At 40.3% G+C, this 18,863-nt stretch overlaps 1 protein-coding gene across 1 annotated transcript in view; it reads right to left on the reverse strand.

The window, feature by feature from the left end:
• The window catches only part of Rab18 (RAB18, member RAS oncogene family), a 34,366-nt gene extending 15,933 nt beyond the window's left edge, over positions 1-18,433 (reverse strand). Inside the window, exons 1-2 of the mRNA XM_028873058.2 lie at positions 18,276-18,433; positions 12,217-12,272 (exon numbers count right to left, since the gene is read on the reverse strand). Of these exons, the coding sequence (XP_028728891.1) occupies positions 12,217-12,272; positions 18,276-18,343 (124 nt within the window). The 5' untranslated portion in view covers positions 18,344-18,433. The remainder of the gene's footprint in view (positions 1-12,216; positions 12,273-18,275) is intronic.
• Between the last annotated feature and the right edge of the window lie 430 nt (positions 18,434-18,863).

Genomic DNA, 18,863 nt, shown 5'->3' on the forward strand with positions numbered 1-18,863 from the left:
AGTGGCTAGTTTCTTTCTTGACTAAAAGCTAAAAATGTCTTTGGTCCTGTCCTGACCAGAGACCAGAAAAGCCAGACATGTTCTGGACCTTTGAGCACTGATCTGGTTCCTAAATAATTTTAGGGATACCTCTTAAAAGGGGGAAATGTTAGATTGGCAATAAAGGTCCATTTAGGGAAAACACCTTACAGTCAAGACAATGGAATCTCTGGCCTGGGTCAAGACCTAATTTTAGCTGGGCATGTCAATCTCCTGACCAAAAGACCACTCCTAGGAAGCCTAAGCCATGCTAAAGAGATAAACAGAGTAATTATCCCTTTAACAAGACAAGGTGCTTCTCCCTCCTGAAACGATGGCCCAGTACAACTTTCAGGGTCAAAGCAGCACAGCTCTGTAACTGCCCATCTTTGGAATTATCCAGGACAGAGGAACTTTTCTTCCTTCTATCTTTTTAAACAAACATGGCCTTCGCTAACACTCTGGGCCCGACTTTCTCTACAGTGTCCCTCCCTGCCATGTGGCTGACCTTCACACCTGTTAATTCATAAGGCAGGCCTGACTACTCTCCTCCATGAAGATGCTGAGCTTTATGACTTAAAAAGGAAAAGATCAACAAGGCTATAAACCAGACTAACAAAGAGAAAACTCAAATAAAAAAAAAAAAATCTAATATGAACATTCTGAGTGCCGAGCAGTGAGGAGGATGAGGCATGAGGATCTCTTGAGTTCAAGGTCAGCCTGGTCTACAGACCAAGTTCTAGGGCAGCCAGGACTACACAGAGAAACCCTACTTCAGAAAACAAAAATAAAAGGAAGTTCTAAATATTACAGGTTGCACAACCTTTATTTGAAATGAATGCTTAAGATTCTGGGATTCCTGGACTTGGGGACATCTGTATAACAACCCCACCATCAAGTTGGTACTAAGTTTCTGCTGCTAATTTTACAGAAGGAAAAGATGATTAAATAAAAACTGGAAAACAAGTTGGATAATCTAGATGAATGAACAAATTCCTAGAAACACGGTTTCCCAAAATTGACTCAAAGAAAGAGTAAATCTTCAAACTCAAAAACTATTAGAGACTTAAATAGTCAATCAAGGTTACTCACAGAATGCAAGGATGACTGAATATAAATAATACATTAGCAAAATGAAGGGAGGAAAGAACATGATCATTTTAATTGACACAGAAAAGGCATTGGGCAAAATTCAATACACTTTCATGATAATAAAAAAAAAAAAAAAAAAAAAAAAAAAAACTCAACAAACTAGAAATAGAAGGAAATTTCCTCAAAATGATAAAGGTCTTTCTGTTAGTCAGATTTCTGCTGCTGTGCTAACATCCCTGGCATAAGAACTTAAAATGACAAAATATTTCATTTGGCTCACAATTCTGGTGGTTCAAAAGTTACTTAGCCTCACAGATATTAGCCACTCAAGAGGCAGGACATCATGCCAGGGGCCACATGATGGAACAAAGTTCTTCAGCTCAAGACAATCAGGGAGCAAAGAGGGAGAGAGGCAAAGGAGCCAAACACTAGATACACTCTGGTGGCCTGCCTCCCTACCTTCCCAAGTTCCCATCACCTCCCACACATCATCCAAGTGTGACTCTATCCGTACATATAGATCTACTGATTGTTGGTTTTAAATAATAATAAGCCAAGCCGTGCTGGTTACCCTGCAAGGAAAGGTCAGAGACCTGACAAAACCCAGTATCAGAGCTTTACTGAGGGCGGGTGTAGAAAAGAGTAACCAGGCCTGGGAAGAGGCACATGCAGAGGAGAGAGGGGGGAGGAGGAGAAAGCAGAAGAGAGACGGGAGGAGTCTGTGTCCGGCTTTTAAGGATTCCTCTGCACATGCGCAGGTGGAGCTTACAGAGCTATGCCAAGATGTAAAAGACAATCCTCACAATAGGGGAAAACATTTGCAAATCATGTGTCTGACAAAAGATGAAAATCCAGCACATGTCTAATAACCTCTACAACAAAACAAAAACCTAATCACCACAATATTTCATTAGACATTTCTGCAAAGAACATAAATAGCCAATAAGCATATTAAAAATATGCTCAACTTCCCCTGGATATTAGTGGCATGCTTATTAAAAACCACAATGAGCTAGAATTTCATAACTATTTCCATGGCTATTTCATATATATTTTTTTTAAAAAAAAAAAGGAAAGTAATAAGTATAGACAAATATGTAGAGCGGTGGTTCTCAACCCTCCTAATACTGTGACCCTTTAATACAGTTCCTCGTGTTTTGGTTACCCCCAATCATAAAATTATTTTTGTTGTTACTTCGTAACTGTAATTTTGCTGTTGTTAGGGACTGTAATGTAAAATATCTGCTATGCAGGATGGTCTTAGGAGAGGTCACCACCCACAGGTTGAGAACTGCTGATAGAGAGGAGAACTGTGCCCAGCTGCTGTTGTGAAACACAGATCGGCATCCCCCCAATATGAAAAGTACAACTACTGTATGGATAAAGGCGGCAGGACCACACCTCTAAGTAGAGACCCAAAAGAAGTGACAGCAGGGACTCAAGCATATCTGTGGACAACACAATCATAGTGGTCATCTACAACCGCCAAATGTGGAAACAACTCAAGTCTGCAGCAGTGGATCAGTGAATCAACAAAAACGGTGCACACAGTCAAGGAAACATTATTTGAACTTAAGAATGGAATTGGGTCCTGGCACATGCCACAATATGGATTGGCCTTGAAAATATTTTGCTAAGTGAAATAAGCCAAATACAGTAAGACAAATGCTGCACAAGTCCACTTGTACAACGTACCTAGAATAGGCAAACTTCACAGACAGAAAGTAGAATAAAGGTCACCAAGAACTGCAGAGAAGATGTAGTAAAGAATTATTTAAAGTTCTAGAAATGAATAGTGTTATAACAGTGAATGATAGTGAGATATAGAAGTAAAAATGGTTAAGATGGTATGGTTCATACTCTGCATGTTTCATCATAACATAACTATAAACACTGACCTCCACAACCACAAAACAGCTAAATAAATGTATGACCTAGAGAACTGTGCATATTAAAGAAACTCAATCTGTAGTTAAAAGTCTACCCATAAAAAAGAAATCTCTAAAGGCCCTGTGAGTTCAACTAAATTGATTCTTTCTACACAAAATCTTATAGAAACTGAAGTGGACTCTTCCTTAATTCTTTAATTCTTTTATAAGTCCTATAATTGTACTGACACCAGAACCAGAGAAAGGTATGAGTTAAAGGAAACTATGACTATTATCTTTCACAAACACAAATGGGAATCCTAAATAAAACCTTACTTAATGAATGTAAAAGTAGGTCAAGAACAACAAAGATGACAACTACCTGGGCCCATCTTAGAAACGGAAAATAAAGCAATGTACACTTTAGTATGCTCAACTAAAGACAATCTGCTCATCAAAGGGCACAAAAATAAAATACATTTCTGAGGAACCTTCCCCATAAGCTTGTGATAGAAGAGCATTTCTTCACCTGATAAAGGGAATCTACAAAACACATCCAATGAACATCACACAGAAGTCAGAAATGTTCTCCCTTACTGCCAGTTATGAAATAAGGACAACGCTCACCACCTCTACTCAGCACTGTACAGTACCTCACATCTTCAGCCAGGACAGTAAGAGAAAGAAAGGACACAGATTATAAAGGAAGAATGTCAGCCGGACGGTGGTGGCACACACCTTTAATCCCAGCACTCGGGAGGCAGAGCCAGGCGGATCTCTGTGAGTTCGAGGCCAGCCTGGGCTACCAAGTGAGTTCCAGGAAAGGCGCAAAGCTACACAGAGAAACCCTGTCTCGAAAAACCAAAAAAAAAAAAAAAAAAAAAAAAAAAAACCCATAAAGGAAGAATGTCAAAATCTAAAAGAACAAGAACAAAAACTAAAAACCTCCTAGAATTTCCAAGTGTCACCATGTGTCGTAGTTAGGGTTACACTGCTGTGATGAAATACAATGACCAAAGGCAAAGGCAAGTTGGGGAGGAAAGGCTTTATTTCATTCAGTTCCAGATAACAGTTATCATCAAAAGCAGTGCAGGCAGGAACTCAAGCAGGACAGAACTGGAGGGAGGGCAGGAGCTATCACAGAAGCCAAGGAGGGGTGCTGCCTACTGGCTTGCTCCACATGGCTTGCTCAGCCCACTTTCTAATAGATCCTAGGACCACTAGCCCAGGGGTGGCCACATCCACAATGGCCTGGGCCCTCCCACATATAGGCCTACTGGCTTACTTATAGCAGATCTATGGAGGCATTTTCTCAATTGAGGCTTCCTTTTCTCCAATAACTCTAGCTTGTGTCAAGATGATATAAAACTAACCAGCACAGTGTCTTTAAAAAATGACATAACAGGTTGGAAGATATAAAATTAATATTTGAAATAGGTTTTTTGTTTGTTTGTTTGTTTTTTCGAGACAGGGTTTCTCTGTGTAGCTTTGCGCCTTTCCTGGAACTCACTTTGTAGACTCAGGCTGGCCTGAGTATTTTTTTATATCTGTATCCTGCCTCAGCCTAGAGTGTCCTAAAACTTGCAGCAATTCTTTTATCTTAGCCTCTCACATGCTAGGATTACAGGTGTGACTACAACCTGCTAAGAGTACTTCTATATGTTAATAATAAAGGGAAAACAAAAATAAACTCCTACTGTTTAGAATGAAAGTCCATGGAACACCTAGGCTTAGATCTGACAAAACCCGTGAAAGATCTTGTGATGTGAATAAGAAATGTCACCCATAGCCTCATTTATTTAAACACTTGGCCCCCAGTCGGTGGTACTGTCTGGGAGGTTATGGAACCTTTAGGAGGTAGAGCCCTGCTGGAGGAAGTTTATCTATCACTGGTGGGTAGGCTTTGAGAGCATGTAACCTCACTACTTCCTGTTCTCTCTTTCTCTTCCTGTGTGCTGATGAAATGTGATCAATTAATTGATATCTCTCTCTCTCTCTCTCTCTCTCTCTCTCTCTCTCCTTCCTGTTCCTATGGCCATGCCTTCCCCACCATTATGGACTCTATCCCTATGGAGTCATAAGCCAAAATACATTTGTTTTCCCCTAAGAGATTTTTGTCAGGGTATTTTATCACAGCAAAAGATAATGATGATAATAATAATAATAATTAATATAGGTATATACATCCAAAATCACAAAACATTAAATCTTTTTTTCTTTAAGATAGTAATACGAGGTAACCCAGCCTGGCATTACAATCATTGTGTATTCTAGGATACAGATCCTTTTGCCTCAACCTCCAGAGTGCTGTGAGGAGAGTTCTGTGTCACCACTTAATGCTTATAAATATTTTTAAAAAATCAATTCTTCTCAAAATGACCTGCAGACACAACACAACCCCTATCACAATCCCAGCAGGTTTCTATTTAAAATCAACTAACCAATTCTAAAGTTCAATGAGAACCAAAGTAGCTCAAACACTTTCAGAAGAAAAAAAAAAATTGAGAAGACTACCAGGGCTGATTCACAGATTGATCACAAAACTACAGAAAGGAAGACAGTGAAATACTAACATAAAGACAGGTGTAGACAGCCCAGAAACACACTGAGACACCTAAAGACAACTGATATTTTTATAAGGGCAGGAAAGCTGTTCAGTGTGGATTCTTTTCAGTCAGGTTTTGGAACAACTAGATATCCATATGCAAAATAACAAAAAAGAAAATCATGTGGCCTTCTGCTAGGCGAAAAACAGTACTGAAATCATAATACATAAATGGAAAAGTTAATACATGGAATTTCATTGCAATAAATTTGTGTACTTAGAAATGTACTATTAGAAAAATTATGGCAAAAGAGTGGGTCTAAAATATCTACAAAGAAAATAACACCTACAAAAAAATATATGCTGAATATAAAAAGCTCTCAAATCTCAACATTAAGAAAACAATACAAGGGCTGGAGAGATGGCTACATGGTGTTGCTCTTTAAGAAGATCTGGATTCGTTCCAATACTCTCCTATCAATCAACAACTCAGTTCCAGAGGACTGAAGGTTCTCTTCTGGCCTCTGCCAGCACTACATACAAGTGGTGCATGGACAAAACACAAATACACATAAAATAAAAATAAATTAAAAAAAGAAAAAAAAACAACAAGTAAAACATTAAAATTGAGACTCAGATACTTTACACGTACATGGACATGGCAACAAATTAGAACTTAATATGATAAACATCAGCAGTTATCAGAGAAATCCAAATTAAACAACAACCAGACACCACACACCTACACAAATGGTTACAATCTGAAAGACAGTTAAGTGTATCACTTCTCAACAGCCACTGGAGTTATAAGTGAAATCGTCTCCTTCACTGATAGAAGACAATATTTTCTGCAGACATGGCTTGCTTGTGTGACTCTTCAGCTTCATCACTCCAACAACACAATGTTTTTATAAACCAGAGTTTAGACTTTAAACCTTGCAGACCCTCAACGTGGAAGTCTTTCACACTGGCTCTGAATTCTTCAGTGTGGCATCCTCTCTACAGTTTCCCATGTGTAGTAGCTTGATACTCCACTGCTTTATGTCGTGGAAAAAATCTTCTTGTACACTGTGAAGATGTGTCACTTGGATTGGTTCAATAAAAAGCTGAATGGCCAAGAGCTAGGCAGGATTTTCGGGTGAGAGAGGATGCTGTGAAGATGGTGGAGATGCCAAGAGACACAAAGCAAGTAGGACAGGCAATATAAAGATGAGGTAATAAAACGAGGCAGAAAGTAAATTAATATGGATATTTGTCATTGTTTAGTGGGATTGGTTACAAATTATTATTGGTAATGGTCAGGAAAAAAAGCTGGACAAAGGATTTTAGATTTAGGGATCTTCTGAAAAAAAATGGGAGATATAGAAATGATAGGATAAAAGGGTAGATGACTGAATCTACTTTTAAACTAAAAAAAGCAACTACTAGTCTTAAATATTTTACATTGGTATGGGTTGTTGTATATTGACATAAGTTTAGGGGTATTTTTGTTATATTGTATATATGTTTCTACTCTTGTTTAAGGTATTTTTGTATATTGATACAAATTTAAAGTTATTTTTGTTAGAACACACTATAAATACATTTCTACTTGTTTAAGGTATTGTACCTATGCAGCTCATTTAACAATGTAATGTAAATTTCTATTCCTTGAAAGTTATTATTACAAACTATTTAGGATAATAAAGAAATGTAGGTTAGTAGTTAGTCACCTATAACAATCAAACTTGTAGTTAAGTATGTTTCCAAGGTCAAACAGAGATACAGTTTAGATATACAGGTGGTCTTGAAACACTTCAGAGATCTACAGAATATGTCATTTAAGAGATTTTTAATAACATAAGGCTTTTCATGACAATGAGACACATCTGCTCCTGGCAGCACCAATCTACTTCAGAGAAGATGATGGTCATTGAAGAACCTCTATATGGAGTTTGCTTTCTTTGTGGCAAAAGTTAACCACTAGGCAAGAAACTGTCCTTGCCTCAACTGCGGACAGTATGCTGTCCAAATGGGATAATCAGGACACAAAAAAAAGTGACTGCTGAACTTTGCTAAGACAAGGTAAAACAATCCTTCAAACTTCCAGTTTTACAGAAAAGTCTGTCAGGTAATTTAGGCCCACAGTCCAAAGATGGATGCCCTAGCGTTACAGAGGAACCTTGGGGTGACTGTCCAGGCAGCCAGATATCTCTGTGATTTCTTAGTTTTGGAAGTTACTTGCTCAGCACTTCCCATTTACTCAAGTAATATTTTATCCTTTTTTAGTCTCTGATGAAGACTGAAGACTGAATAATTAGTTTTACAGTTTTCTTTGTTACCAAACTCAAAAAAGAAATTTTCATAAGAGATGTAGAGTTTATAAGATTGAGAGACATAAAAGTTTAAAGTGTTTATCTAAAAAAATGTTTTGAGGTCTAAAAAGTTTTAAGGTGGTAATACAAATTATAATAGAAAATGGTTTAGGCACAAAACTTTAATTCATCAAGATAAGATGATAAGAACGTATTTTCTCTGAATATGCCAAATACAAATGGACTGCACATTGTGAATGTAATTCTTTTTGATAATTCTCCTTATTGTATATAGTTTCATTTGTTAAAGTTAATACCTTTCCTTTCTATTTAGACAATACCTGATGATTGTTCTTACTTTATATAGTTTTACTATGTTAGAGTTAAAACCTTTCCTTTTTATTTAGACAAAAGTGGGAGGGTGGTATTGTGGAATAATCTTTTTGTATACTATGTGTCACTTGGATTGGTTTAACAAAAAGCTGAATGGTCAATAGCTAGGCTGGATTCTGGGGGCAGAGAGGACACTAGGAAGAAAACGGAGACACCAAGAGACTCAGAGCAAGAAGGATGGACAATATGAAGATGAGTTAATAAATCTATGAGGCAGAAAGTAAAATTAAAGAAATGGTTAATTTAAGTTATAAGAGCTAGTTAGAAACAAGTCTAAGCTATCGGCCAGGCTATCATAATTAATAAGTCTTTGTATAGTTATTTGGGAGCTGGCTGGCGGGACAGAGGAAGACTCACTACAGCTTTAGGTATTGAGTCCACCTGCCTTGTGGCTTGAAGGTTTTTAGCTGTCTTCTACATTAGTGGGATATTAAGATTGTGCTTTAGTATTTCCCTCTCTGTTATATTAGTTAATTATCGCTGAATAAACAAAAAGCAAATATAACTCACAGTACCACTGTGAAACACTATATGAAACAATTATCTTAAAAGTTTCTTTATACATGATAGACATTTTAATCTCTAACTATACTACTGAAATACAAAGATATATGTTCATAGCTGGTCTACTGTGAGGTGAAATACTGATTTTGTATAAAACACTAATTTTCACAACTGAAAAAAGATAAACAACTGAACCAATTGTTTTTGTCTTTTAGACCTATGGGTGTGGTGGCTGTAACTGAAATCAGAAAGTAATCTCATGCCCAAATGTAAAGATTTTTAAACTCAAGTAGTTCCTCAGGGCCAACTTGGGGAACAAATTACAATATTTCATTGTATTTTAGTATTTGTTTTGGTAAAAGATACAGCTTTTTTAGTAATATATACAGCCCATGATGGCTACCATTCTGTGAGTCCTCATGTCATTTCAGTTTCAAGTGACTTTTCTATTAGGCATGATTCATTTCTTCAGTAGAAATTCCATTTCAGTCATTTGCCCCCATCAGCTGTCACTCACCTACACCTCTATGTATTACAGCACAAAACAACCCATGCTCTGAACAGGCAAACTTTATTACATAGTTTAAAATGAGCAAATATGTGAAAACCAGAACAAAATGGAGTTTGACTTGCTAGTATCTTCAATGGTTCCCTTTCTTATGGCATACACAGAAATAAATCTGTAATATCTATGCCACACAGATGCTAAGTAATGAAGTAATGCCTAAGAAAATTTATTAAAAATTTAGAGGCATTTTGAGTCTGTATTGACAGAAACAAATAAAGATGAATGCTTCCTCACAGAAATCCAAGTACTAAATGTAGATACGAGGAGAGCATTTGAAAGGTCATTTGACATCCACAGCTAGGGTAACAGAACCACATGTTACCTTTCCTTTCTGTTGCAGGGTAAAACAAGAGCACAAAACCATGACAAGAAACAGGACATATATACAACCTCAAAAGTGTCTTTCCACAGGAAAGCTACAAAGAGAAAAATAAAAACATTACAATGAAGAAACTGGGCACCTTGTGTGACTAAAAGCCCCCAACAGCACCAGATCAATACACACCATGCACCTCTTGCTATAACATCCTAAAAAGATTTTTGTGGAATTCCTAAAAAAAAAAAAAAAATCACACTGGGCAAGTGAAATGAGGGGCAGTCTACAGAGCAACTGCCCTGTACTCTTCAAAACTGTCAGACACAGACAGACGACCAAAGACCAGTGAACCGTGAAAACTAAAAGAGACTGAAGAGATGTGGGCATGGTGGCGCAAGCTTATAATCCCAACAGCTGGGAGGTGGCTGGGCTGGAGGCCTATCACCAGTCTGAAGCCCTCCCACACTGTAGAGTGAGTTCCAGGCCAATCTGAGCTAGTGTAAGAACCTGCAGAAAGCAGGGTGAGGGGTCAGGAACTGGAAATGACTAACATTGCTTGACCCAAAACATAATTTAGGTCTAATTTTACTTTTGCTATATAGGGTATTGATAGGCAGTTGATGAAATCTGTCAGTGGACAAAATTTTATCTTTGTTCACTTAGGAAACATACATTAAAATGCTTAGATATTAAAGACAAAAGTCTGCAACATATTAAGCAATTCATTTAAGAATAACCCTGTATGTGATGCAGTATAAGAATGATAAGGCAAGGTAGAGGGAGATAGATGGCTAAGTCAGTAAAGATCTTGCTCTGCAAACATAAGGACCTGAGTTCCATCCCAATACCCAGATAAGAAAAGCCAGGCATGTTAGCATACACCTGTCATCCTAGTACCTGGGAGGTTATGCAGGCTAGTTTTATGTCAACTTGACACAGGTTATAGTCATTTGGGAAGTGGGAACCTCGAATACCCTGCCAGAATGACCTGTGGCAAGTCTGTAATTTTCTTGATTAACAACTGATGTTAATCACTGTGAGCTGTGCCATCCCTGGGTAGGGGATACTAAGGTATTTAGGAAAGCACGCTGAACAAGCCATGAGCAACAAGCCTGTAAGCAGCCCTCCTCCATGGCCTCAGCAGCAGCTCCGACTCCAAGTTCCTGCTCTGTTTGCCTTCCTGCACCAACTTCCCTGGATCATGACTGTGATGTGAAAGTTTAAAGCAAAATAAACCCTTTCCTTCCCAAGTTACCTGTGGTCATGGTGTTTTATCACAGTAACAGAAACCCTGATTAAGACAGAGGTGCTTGCTGGCCGGCCAGCCAGCCTAGGCTCCTTGGTGAGTTCCTGGCCGGGGAGAAACCATGTTTCAAAAAAGTAAAGTGCCTGAGGAATGATGATTGTACTCTGACCTTGACAAGCACATATGTATACATATACATGTGTACATGCTCATACACAAAGAATAAAGCAAAAGTGATAAATACCAGCATTTATAGAATGTGAGTGAAATATATAGAATTCCCCATTTTCCCTCTAAACCTGAAATTATCCCACAATAAATAAAAATAAAGCCAGTTAAAAGGAACTTTCGCAGGGCAGTGGTGGTGCACGCCTTTAATCCCAGCACTCGGGAGGCAGAGGCAGGCGCATCTCTGAGTTCGAGGACAGCCTGGTTTACAAAGTGAGATCCAGGAAAGGCATAAAGCTAGCTACACAGAGAAACCCTGTCTTGAAAATAAAAAAAAAAAAAAAAAAAAAAAAAAGGAACTTTCTACTTTCACTAGCAATTACAGTAAGATTTTTTTAGTAGTCTAGATGACAAGCCACTTTCAAGCACTCTAAATTTTATTTCTAAAATGCTTTGGGGGCTCTGGGAAAATGATTCACTCAGTGAAGTGCTTGCCACATAAACATGAGGACGTGGGTCCACATCTCCAGCACCCACGCAATAGCTGGGCACAGTGGCTTGTGTCCGTTATCTCAGCTTTGGGGAGGCAGAGACAAGAGGATCCTAGGACTTGCCGACTAGTCAGTCTAGCCGATCGGAGAGCTCCAGGTTCAGCGAGAAGCCCTAACTCAAAGATTAAGGAGGAGGGTGACAGAGGACAAAACCCAATGTCAACCTCTGGCCTCTGTGCACGCACACGTGAACAAACACACAGTTGACTTTGGTATCATTGCTCCTAATAGTTAATAACTGTTATCAAGGATATAAATGAAAAATACACAATAAATACTGTAGCAAACATTAAAAGTATAAAATTAACAGACTTTGCTGCTCGGTCCATGGCAACAAAGAGCAAGTTTATAGTATTCATCACTGTGAGAACAGTGGCTGGCATGCAGTAAATATCTAAATCACCACTATCTACTGCAGAATAAAAAATAATTCCGTATGGGAATGAAATGTGTATGCAAACCATCATTATCAGTAGTGCTGAGGAAATGGCACAAGATAAGAGACAAGGCTTTACGGACACCAAAACTAAGTCTCACAGACCAGATTTGCAGAGAGAGTGCAGGTGCTGAGAAGAGGGGAAGGAATGAAGACAAACAGAGCCAAGGGCATAACCATATGTGGCAGTTCTGCTGGACTTTTAAACTTAGCTCACCTATTGTTGCTGCAAGTTCTGGATCAAAGGTGTCATCTGTGAACCTCAGGAGCAGGCTAAAAGAGAGTTAAAGACAGGTTAGGACCTTAACTGGTTATTTCTCTTTTTTGTTTGTTTGGGTTTTTGTTGTTGTTTTTTCGAGACAGGGTTTCTCTGTGTAGTTTTGGTGCCTGTCCTGGATCTCACTCTGTAGACCAGGCTGGCCTTGAACTCACAGAGATCCGCCTGGCTCTGTCTCCCAGTGCTGGGATTAAAGGCGTGGGCCACCACCGCCCTATTTTAATCATAGATCTCTATGCTGCGATTGTTACATTGTATCACCCCGATTACTTAGATACAGAGAGAAGAGCAGGAGAACTAGGGCACTGAAAAGACAATAACTGAACTGTAAATTCCCAAGATTCCCAAGACCAAAGGAATCCACTAACAAACAAACATATGCACTATGCTCTTCTACACCACTTCTGAGGAGTCGACAGTCTGCTTTTTGTTGAAATCTGTATTGGTACATACTTCTGAGAAAAAGACACAGCAACACCTCATGCTAATAGGGATGGCAGGGAAACAACAGTCTCTTGGAATCAAAAGAGCTCACTATTTCACTCTGCATTAAATAAAGACAGAAAGATGGAAAAGCACAGCAAACCGTAACAAGTAATAAAACATAAAGGTGTAGTCAAACAGCAGGGAGAAAGATGACAGGCAGGCAAATGCTGGGTAGGGCACAGTTCCAGCCAGGCACTGGAACTGCGAACGGCTTTTAAGGACAGTATCACAGGGAGTGGTCTACAGTTGAAAAGTTAACTCCACCAAAATGGAAATTAAAGAGTAAGGGGAGAAGGGCTACCCTCGGAAATAATGGTCAAGAAAGTAGCAAAGGATTAAAAGGAACAATGGCCAACTAGAAGGTCCACTGTGGCTCGTAGGTCCCAACACTGTTTTATTCACTGTTGAGTGTCCCCTACTAAAGGCTCTTTGAGAATAAACTCTGTAAGGTTTTCATTAAAGCCCCACATTTACAAAGCTAATCGCCTCCTGCACACTACCTCCTAAGTACACCATTCCACCAACCCGGGTCTAAGTGAGAGCCTTCAGGAACATTCTACAGGCTGTGATTACTGCTACTAGTGATGTGTCCACAGACCACAACAGCTTCCTGCTAGTCTCCAACACAGCACCATCAATTATAGTAAAAAAACAAAAACAAACAAACTTAACTCTCTTTTTCCTGGTTCTGCTATGTTTTATTTCCTACAAAACAGACACAATATAGTCAAAGTAACAAAGAACAGTCAAAATCCAGAGATTTCTACTTAATATCTGGACATAGACTTCACTTCCACTGTAAGTTAAGTGAGACTGCGTATACAAACCACACTTAAGGCCAAGCCCCATGCCCAGCAGTGTACAGTCAAAAAAAAAAAAAAAAAAAAAAAAAAAAAATGAACTCACTGACACTCTGGGGAGATTTTCCTGTCCCACATTGCTTCATTTGCTTATTTTTTTTTATTTTATTGATCTTTTGCTTATATATTAGGGTTTCAGATTTTGTGTTTTTATGGTGTGTGTGTGTATATACATTTTTTTAAAACTCTGATTTGTTTATTGGCCTGTCTGTTTGTTTTCTAAAGAGAGAAAGTAGGTACTGAGTTGGATGGGTGAGGGGAAGGAAAGACAAGGGAGGAGAAACCAAGAGGAGAATATGTTTAAAAAAATATTTTCAATAAAAAATACTGTGAGGCACGGTGGCACATGCCTTTAATCCCAGCACTTGAAGATAGAGGCAGGTGGGTCTCTGAGTTCAAAGCCTGCCTGGTCTACAGAGCTAGTTCCAGGGCAGTCTGGACTTCACAGAGAAACCCTATCCAAAAAACAAAAAACAAAAAGTAAGTAACAAACTTATGACTCTTAATATCTACTTGTACAAAATGTCCCATCCCGATGCACCCAGCTAGAATTTAAGAATAGAAAAGACATACCCCTATAATTCAGTCCTCACAGAAAACATGGCCACAAAAATGCAGGCTAGCCAGCTATCATGGTGCACACCTTTAGTTCCAGCACTCTGGAGACAGAGGCAGGCAAACATATGCAGGCCAGCCTGATCCACACAGTGGAGTTCTAGGACACCAGGACTACATAGAAAAACCCTCTCTAAAAAAAAGAAAAGCAGGCTAACATTACCTTGTACAATAGTAGTCATGGCAATACCATAAAAATGCAGACAATCAGAATGGCATTGAGGATTTTAACTGAACGTACAACAATAGGCAGACACTCAGCCAGAAATGTTTCCTCTGCACTCACTAGGCCTTACAAGAGGTACTTTGTTGGCACAGACAGGGAACTGGCACCATGTGAAACAAAACCCTTTACTACAAACCCTGAGTATAGCCAGGGGTACACCAGCAGCCCCAAATGTATCCTGAATTCTATGTAGGCACAGTCTATTTCTCTATTAGATTAAGAAAGGAGTCCATAAGCCCCAACAAATGGTTAAGAATTCAGTTCTTACATAGTATACTTTCAAAGTTAAAAGAGGAAAATATTTTGCATGTAGAACTACAGATGGTAGAGTATGCTGTGTAGATAATACTAAATTTATATTAGTGTGAAGAAGCCAGGGTTTTGGGGTTTCTTTTGGGGGGAGCCACAGGGTGCATGCCTGAAATGTCAGAATTTGGAAGGCTGAAGCTTAAAAAAAAGGGGGGGACGGACTGCTCCAAGTTTAAGGCTAGCCTGGGTTACACAGTGAGTTCCAGGTCAGCCTGGGCTAAGAGTGTCTATCTAAAACATTAAAAAATGAAAGAGGGAGCAGGAGGACTGGGGAGGTAGTTCAGCAGTTATGAGCACTTGCTCTTCTTAGCACCATTCCATTCCCAGCACCCATATCCAATAGTTCACCCTCCTGTAACTCCAGCTCCAGGGGAGCAGATATCCTCTTCTGGCCTCTGAAGGGACCTACACTCACAAACACATCAAATAAATAAGCAAACAAACAAACAAATAAATATTTTAAACACAATAAAATACTGTGATTATAGCTCATCTATATTTTTTACTATAAAAATAAAATCCACGCTGGGCGGTGGTGGCGCACACCTTTAATCCCAGCACTCTGGAGGCAGAGGCAGGTGGATCTTTGTGAGTTCCAGGCCAGCCTGGTCTACAGAGCGAGCTCCAGGACAGGCGCAAAACTACACAGAGAAACCCTGCTTCAAACCGACCCCCAAAAAAATTAAATAAATAAATAAAATAAAATAAATTCCACTTAGAAAATGAGAGGGAAAGGAGTGTAGAAGGGATAGCAATTTGCATAATAGATTTCTATATTTCATTCCAGCACTTGATACACTTCGTTACATTTTTTACTTCACAAGCTGAGCCACAGAATCATAGCCTTGAACTGTACATTTAAGTATTTTAAGGGTTTCTGGTCCAGCTTGGTTCTCTAATAGAGTACTACATAGTTCAAGTATCATACACAAGGCTACAAACCAATCCTCACCTCATGTCTACTGCAGCTTTCTAACAGCCTGAAATCAACTAGGAAAAAATCCACTTGTTCAGATTAAAGTTATCCTCTGCTGTACAATAATTTCTCAACAACCCACTGCCACCTCACTTGGTCTAGCTCCATAAGAAAACATAAATAACTGCTGGTTAGAACTACCCTTCAAGATCATGTCTATGACAAATGTTTCTGTACTAATCTGCCTTAAAAGGCAGAGACTTCTACTAGAATAGAGTCATTTATTCTTGTCATATCCACCAAGATAAGTGGTCAAGGCTGTTTTCCACAATATATCACAGACCAATATTCTAGTTCCCTAAATCTAACACTGGCTTGTTGTTATTGTTGTTGTTGTTGTTTTGGATTTTAAAAAAAGAGTTTCTCTGCATAACCCTGGTTGTCCTGGAACTCGCTCTATAGACCAGGGTGGACTTGAACTCAGCGATCTGCCTGCCTTTACCTCCCAAATGCTAGCATTAAAGGCATGCACCACCATGCTGGCCCAATACTGTTTTAAATGGGCTAAAATGTTAAAAACAATTTCAGTGAGCAATTCATAATACATCATTAAGTACTTAAAAAAAAGTTTAAAGTACATTTGACCCAAATAAGATTATCTAGGGGAATGAATAAGGAGAGAAATCCACTCAACACACTTTAAAAGTGTACTCAGAACCAGGCCTAGTACAGCATGCCTATAATCTTAGCACTTGAGGGACTGAGGTAGAAAGATTGTAAATACCAGGCCAACTGTTGTTTACAGACATAGCAAGTCCCAGGCCAGACAGTCTATGTAACCAGAATCAGTTTCAAGAAACTAAATAAAAGAAAAGCAATAATACAAGGGAACCTCCAGTTAACCTTCTAGAAAAGTCTAACATACTCAGTTTCACCCATTCAATACACTGTCTCAGCCAACCACATACTGGGTTGAGATGACAACCTGTTATTCTTGATTTCAAAAACAAGCTCTAAGCAGGCATGGTGATACATGCCTGTAATCTGTGCTCTGGAGGCCAGAGGAGGATTCCCAGTATGAGGCCAGCTAGGTGACATAAAAATTTCCAGGCCAGCCTCGATCACACAGGGAGACTACTTCAAAAGACAAAAAACAAGACAAACTTGATGTGGGTTCTTTCTCAATTAAAAATGGAGAAAACAAAGATCGTGAAGGTGTGTGATTTCTAGTAAAACTATGTCCAGTACATACACTTTTAACATTCATGTACAAAAAAGAGTAATCAGAGCCCAGTGGTGGTGACGCACACGTTTAATCTCAGTACTTGGGAGGCAGAGACAGGCGGTTCTTTGTGAGTTCAAGGCCAGCCTGGGCTACAGAGTGAGTTCCAGGAAAGGCGCAAAGCTACACAGAGAAACCCTGTCTCAGGGGGGAGAAAAAAAGAGTAATCATAAAGATTTTATTCGTTACTTTAGCACACACCTATTTCTATTGTTATAGAAAGTTCCTTTAATTTGTTCCCTGGTGTTCAGAAGCATGTCACTATAGGACACTAAAAGTACGCATTAAAGGTGAACAAACTATGAAAATAGATTGTCAAGCTTTCTTTATGGAATGCTTTCAAGTTATCTGACAGATCTCACAAGGTAAAATCAAATATGAAATTGTTAACAGCTCTCTGGGACTTAAATGCTGTTTAAAGATCAAGAGAAGCTGAAATAACATTTATTCATAATCAGAGGGTAAGGATGACTTCACCTGGAGAACTTTGTCCAGACCTGGATGAAATCATAACCCTCTGGCAACACCCACCTAGGTCCACCTCTGACCTAATACACAACTCTCTGTCAATAGACTCCTTCCCAAGGAATGAGTCAAAGCAAAAAAGACAATACAATATTTTCCCTTTCATTTCTATATAATGTGACAAGCCAAGAATAATCTCACTTAAAGGTGGCTCACTGCTTAAGTACCCTGTGCCTTAAAAGACATTTTTCAAGCAGGTACCCCGCCCCCCGCAAAAAAAAAAGAAAGAAAGAAAAAAGATGCAACGAAAGATTGTGCTAAAATGAGCCAGGAATGTGACCTAAGACGTCACCAAAGTTTCTGTGTAGAACATTAAGTACTTGAAGGACAGTTCTATCGAAATCGCAAAGTGATAAAGTAACTATTGATCTCAGCTCCGGGGGTGACGACTGTCTAAACTCTCGGGGTGACAGGCCGGCTGGACTCGAGGGGTGACGATGACAGGTCGGCCGGACTCTATGGTTAAAGGCCGGCTGGATTCTAGGAGTGACAGGCCGGCTGGACTCTAGGGGTGACGGGCTGACCAGACTCTAGGGGTGACAAGCAGAGGGGTTCGGGGAGTGACAGGCCGGCTAGCCTCGAGAGGACTAACAGGCCAGAAGGGTCCGGATCGCCTCGGAGGGATCAGGCCCAAGCCCGGGCGCCGAGCTGGGAGGAACCCGGCCTGCGAGGCCTGAGCCGGGCGCGCCGGCCCGGGGCGGAGCCAAGAGGGCCGCAGCGACCGTTCCGGGACAGCAGCCCGCAGCCCGGAGGCAGAGGGCCGGCCGAGCACCGCCTCACCTGGACTTGCCCACCCCACTCTCGCCGATGATGAGGATCTTCAGAGTGGTCAGCACGTCCTCGTCCATCCTGCGCCCGCTCGACTCGGACCCAGCCCCCGGCCCCGTCTGCGTTCCCCCGGGTCGGCGAAGACGGCCTGCGCATGCGCACCTCCAGGGCCTCCCTCTCCCACAGGATGTTTGGGCAAGCGGAGGCCACAGATCGTCCGGTTCCGCCCAGAGGCGGCTCTGCGTCTGCGCACTCCCCGGAGCGCAGGCGTTCTTCCGGGTAGCTCCTGAGTGGTGCAGGGGCCGATGGACTGGGATGCGTGTGAATCCGCCTACCTCTTTCCGGGCGCTGGCTCCGCCCCAGCCCTAACTCCTCCCGCTTCCGGTTTTATACTTGGAGGACTGGGTGTTACGTCAGCGTCCTCAAGACAGCTGTTGCAGTGTGCACAAGTTGGCCCTTGGAGGTAAACTGTCTCAGATGTAGACACAGCAGTACCATGTAACTGCCTTGTCGCATTGCTGAACTCAAGGAGAAGTATCTAAGCCAGAAATGTAACTGTCTCCACATCGGGGACAAAATTTTTAAAGTAACAGCTCTTAG

The sequence above is a fragment of the Peromyscus leucopus genome, chromosome 5 (genome assembly GCF_004664715.2).
Source record: "Peromyscus leucopus breed LL Stock chromosome 5, UCI_PerLeu_2.1, whole genome shotgun sequence".
Taxonomy (NCBI): Eukaryota; Metazoa; Chordata; class Mammalia; order Rodentia; family Cricetidae; genus Peromyscus; species Peromyscus leucopus.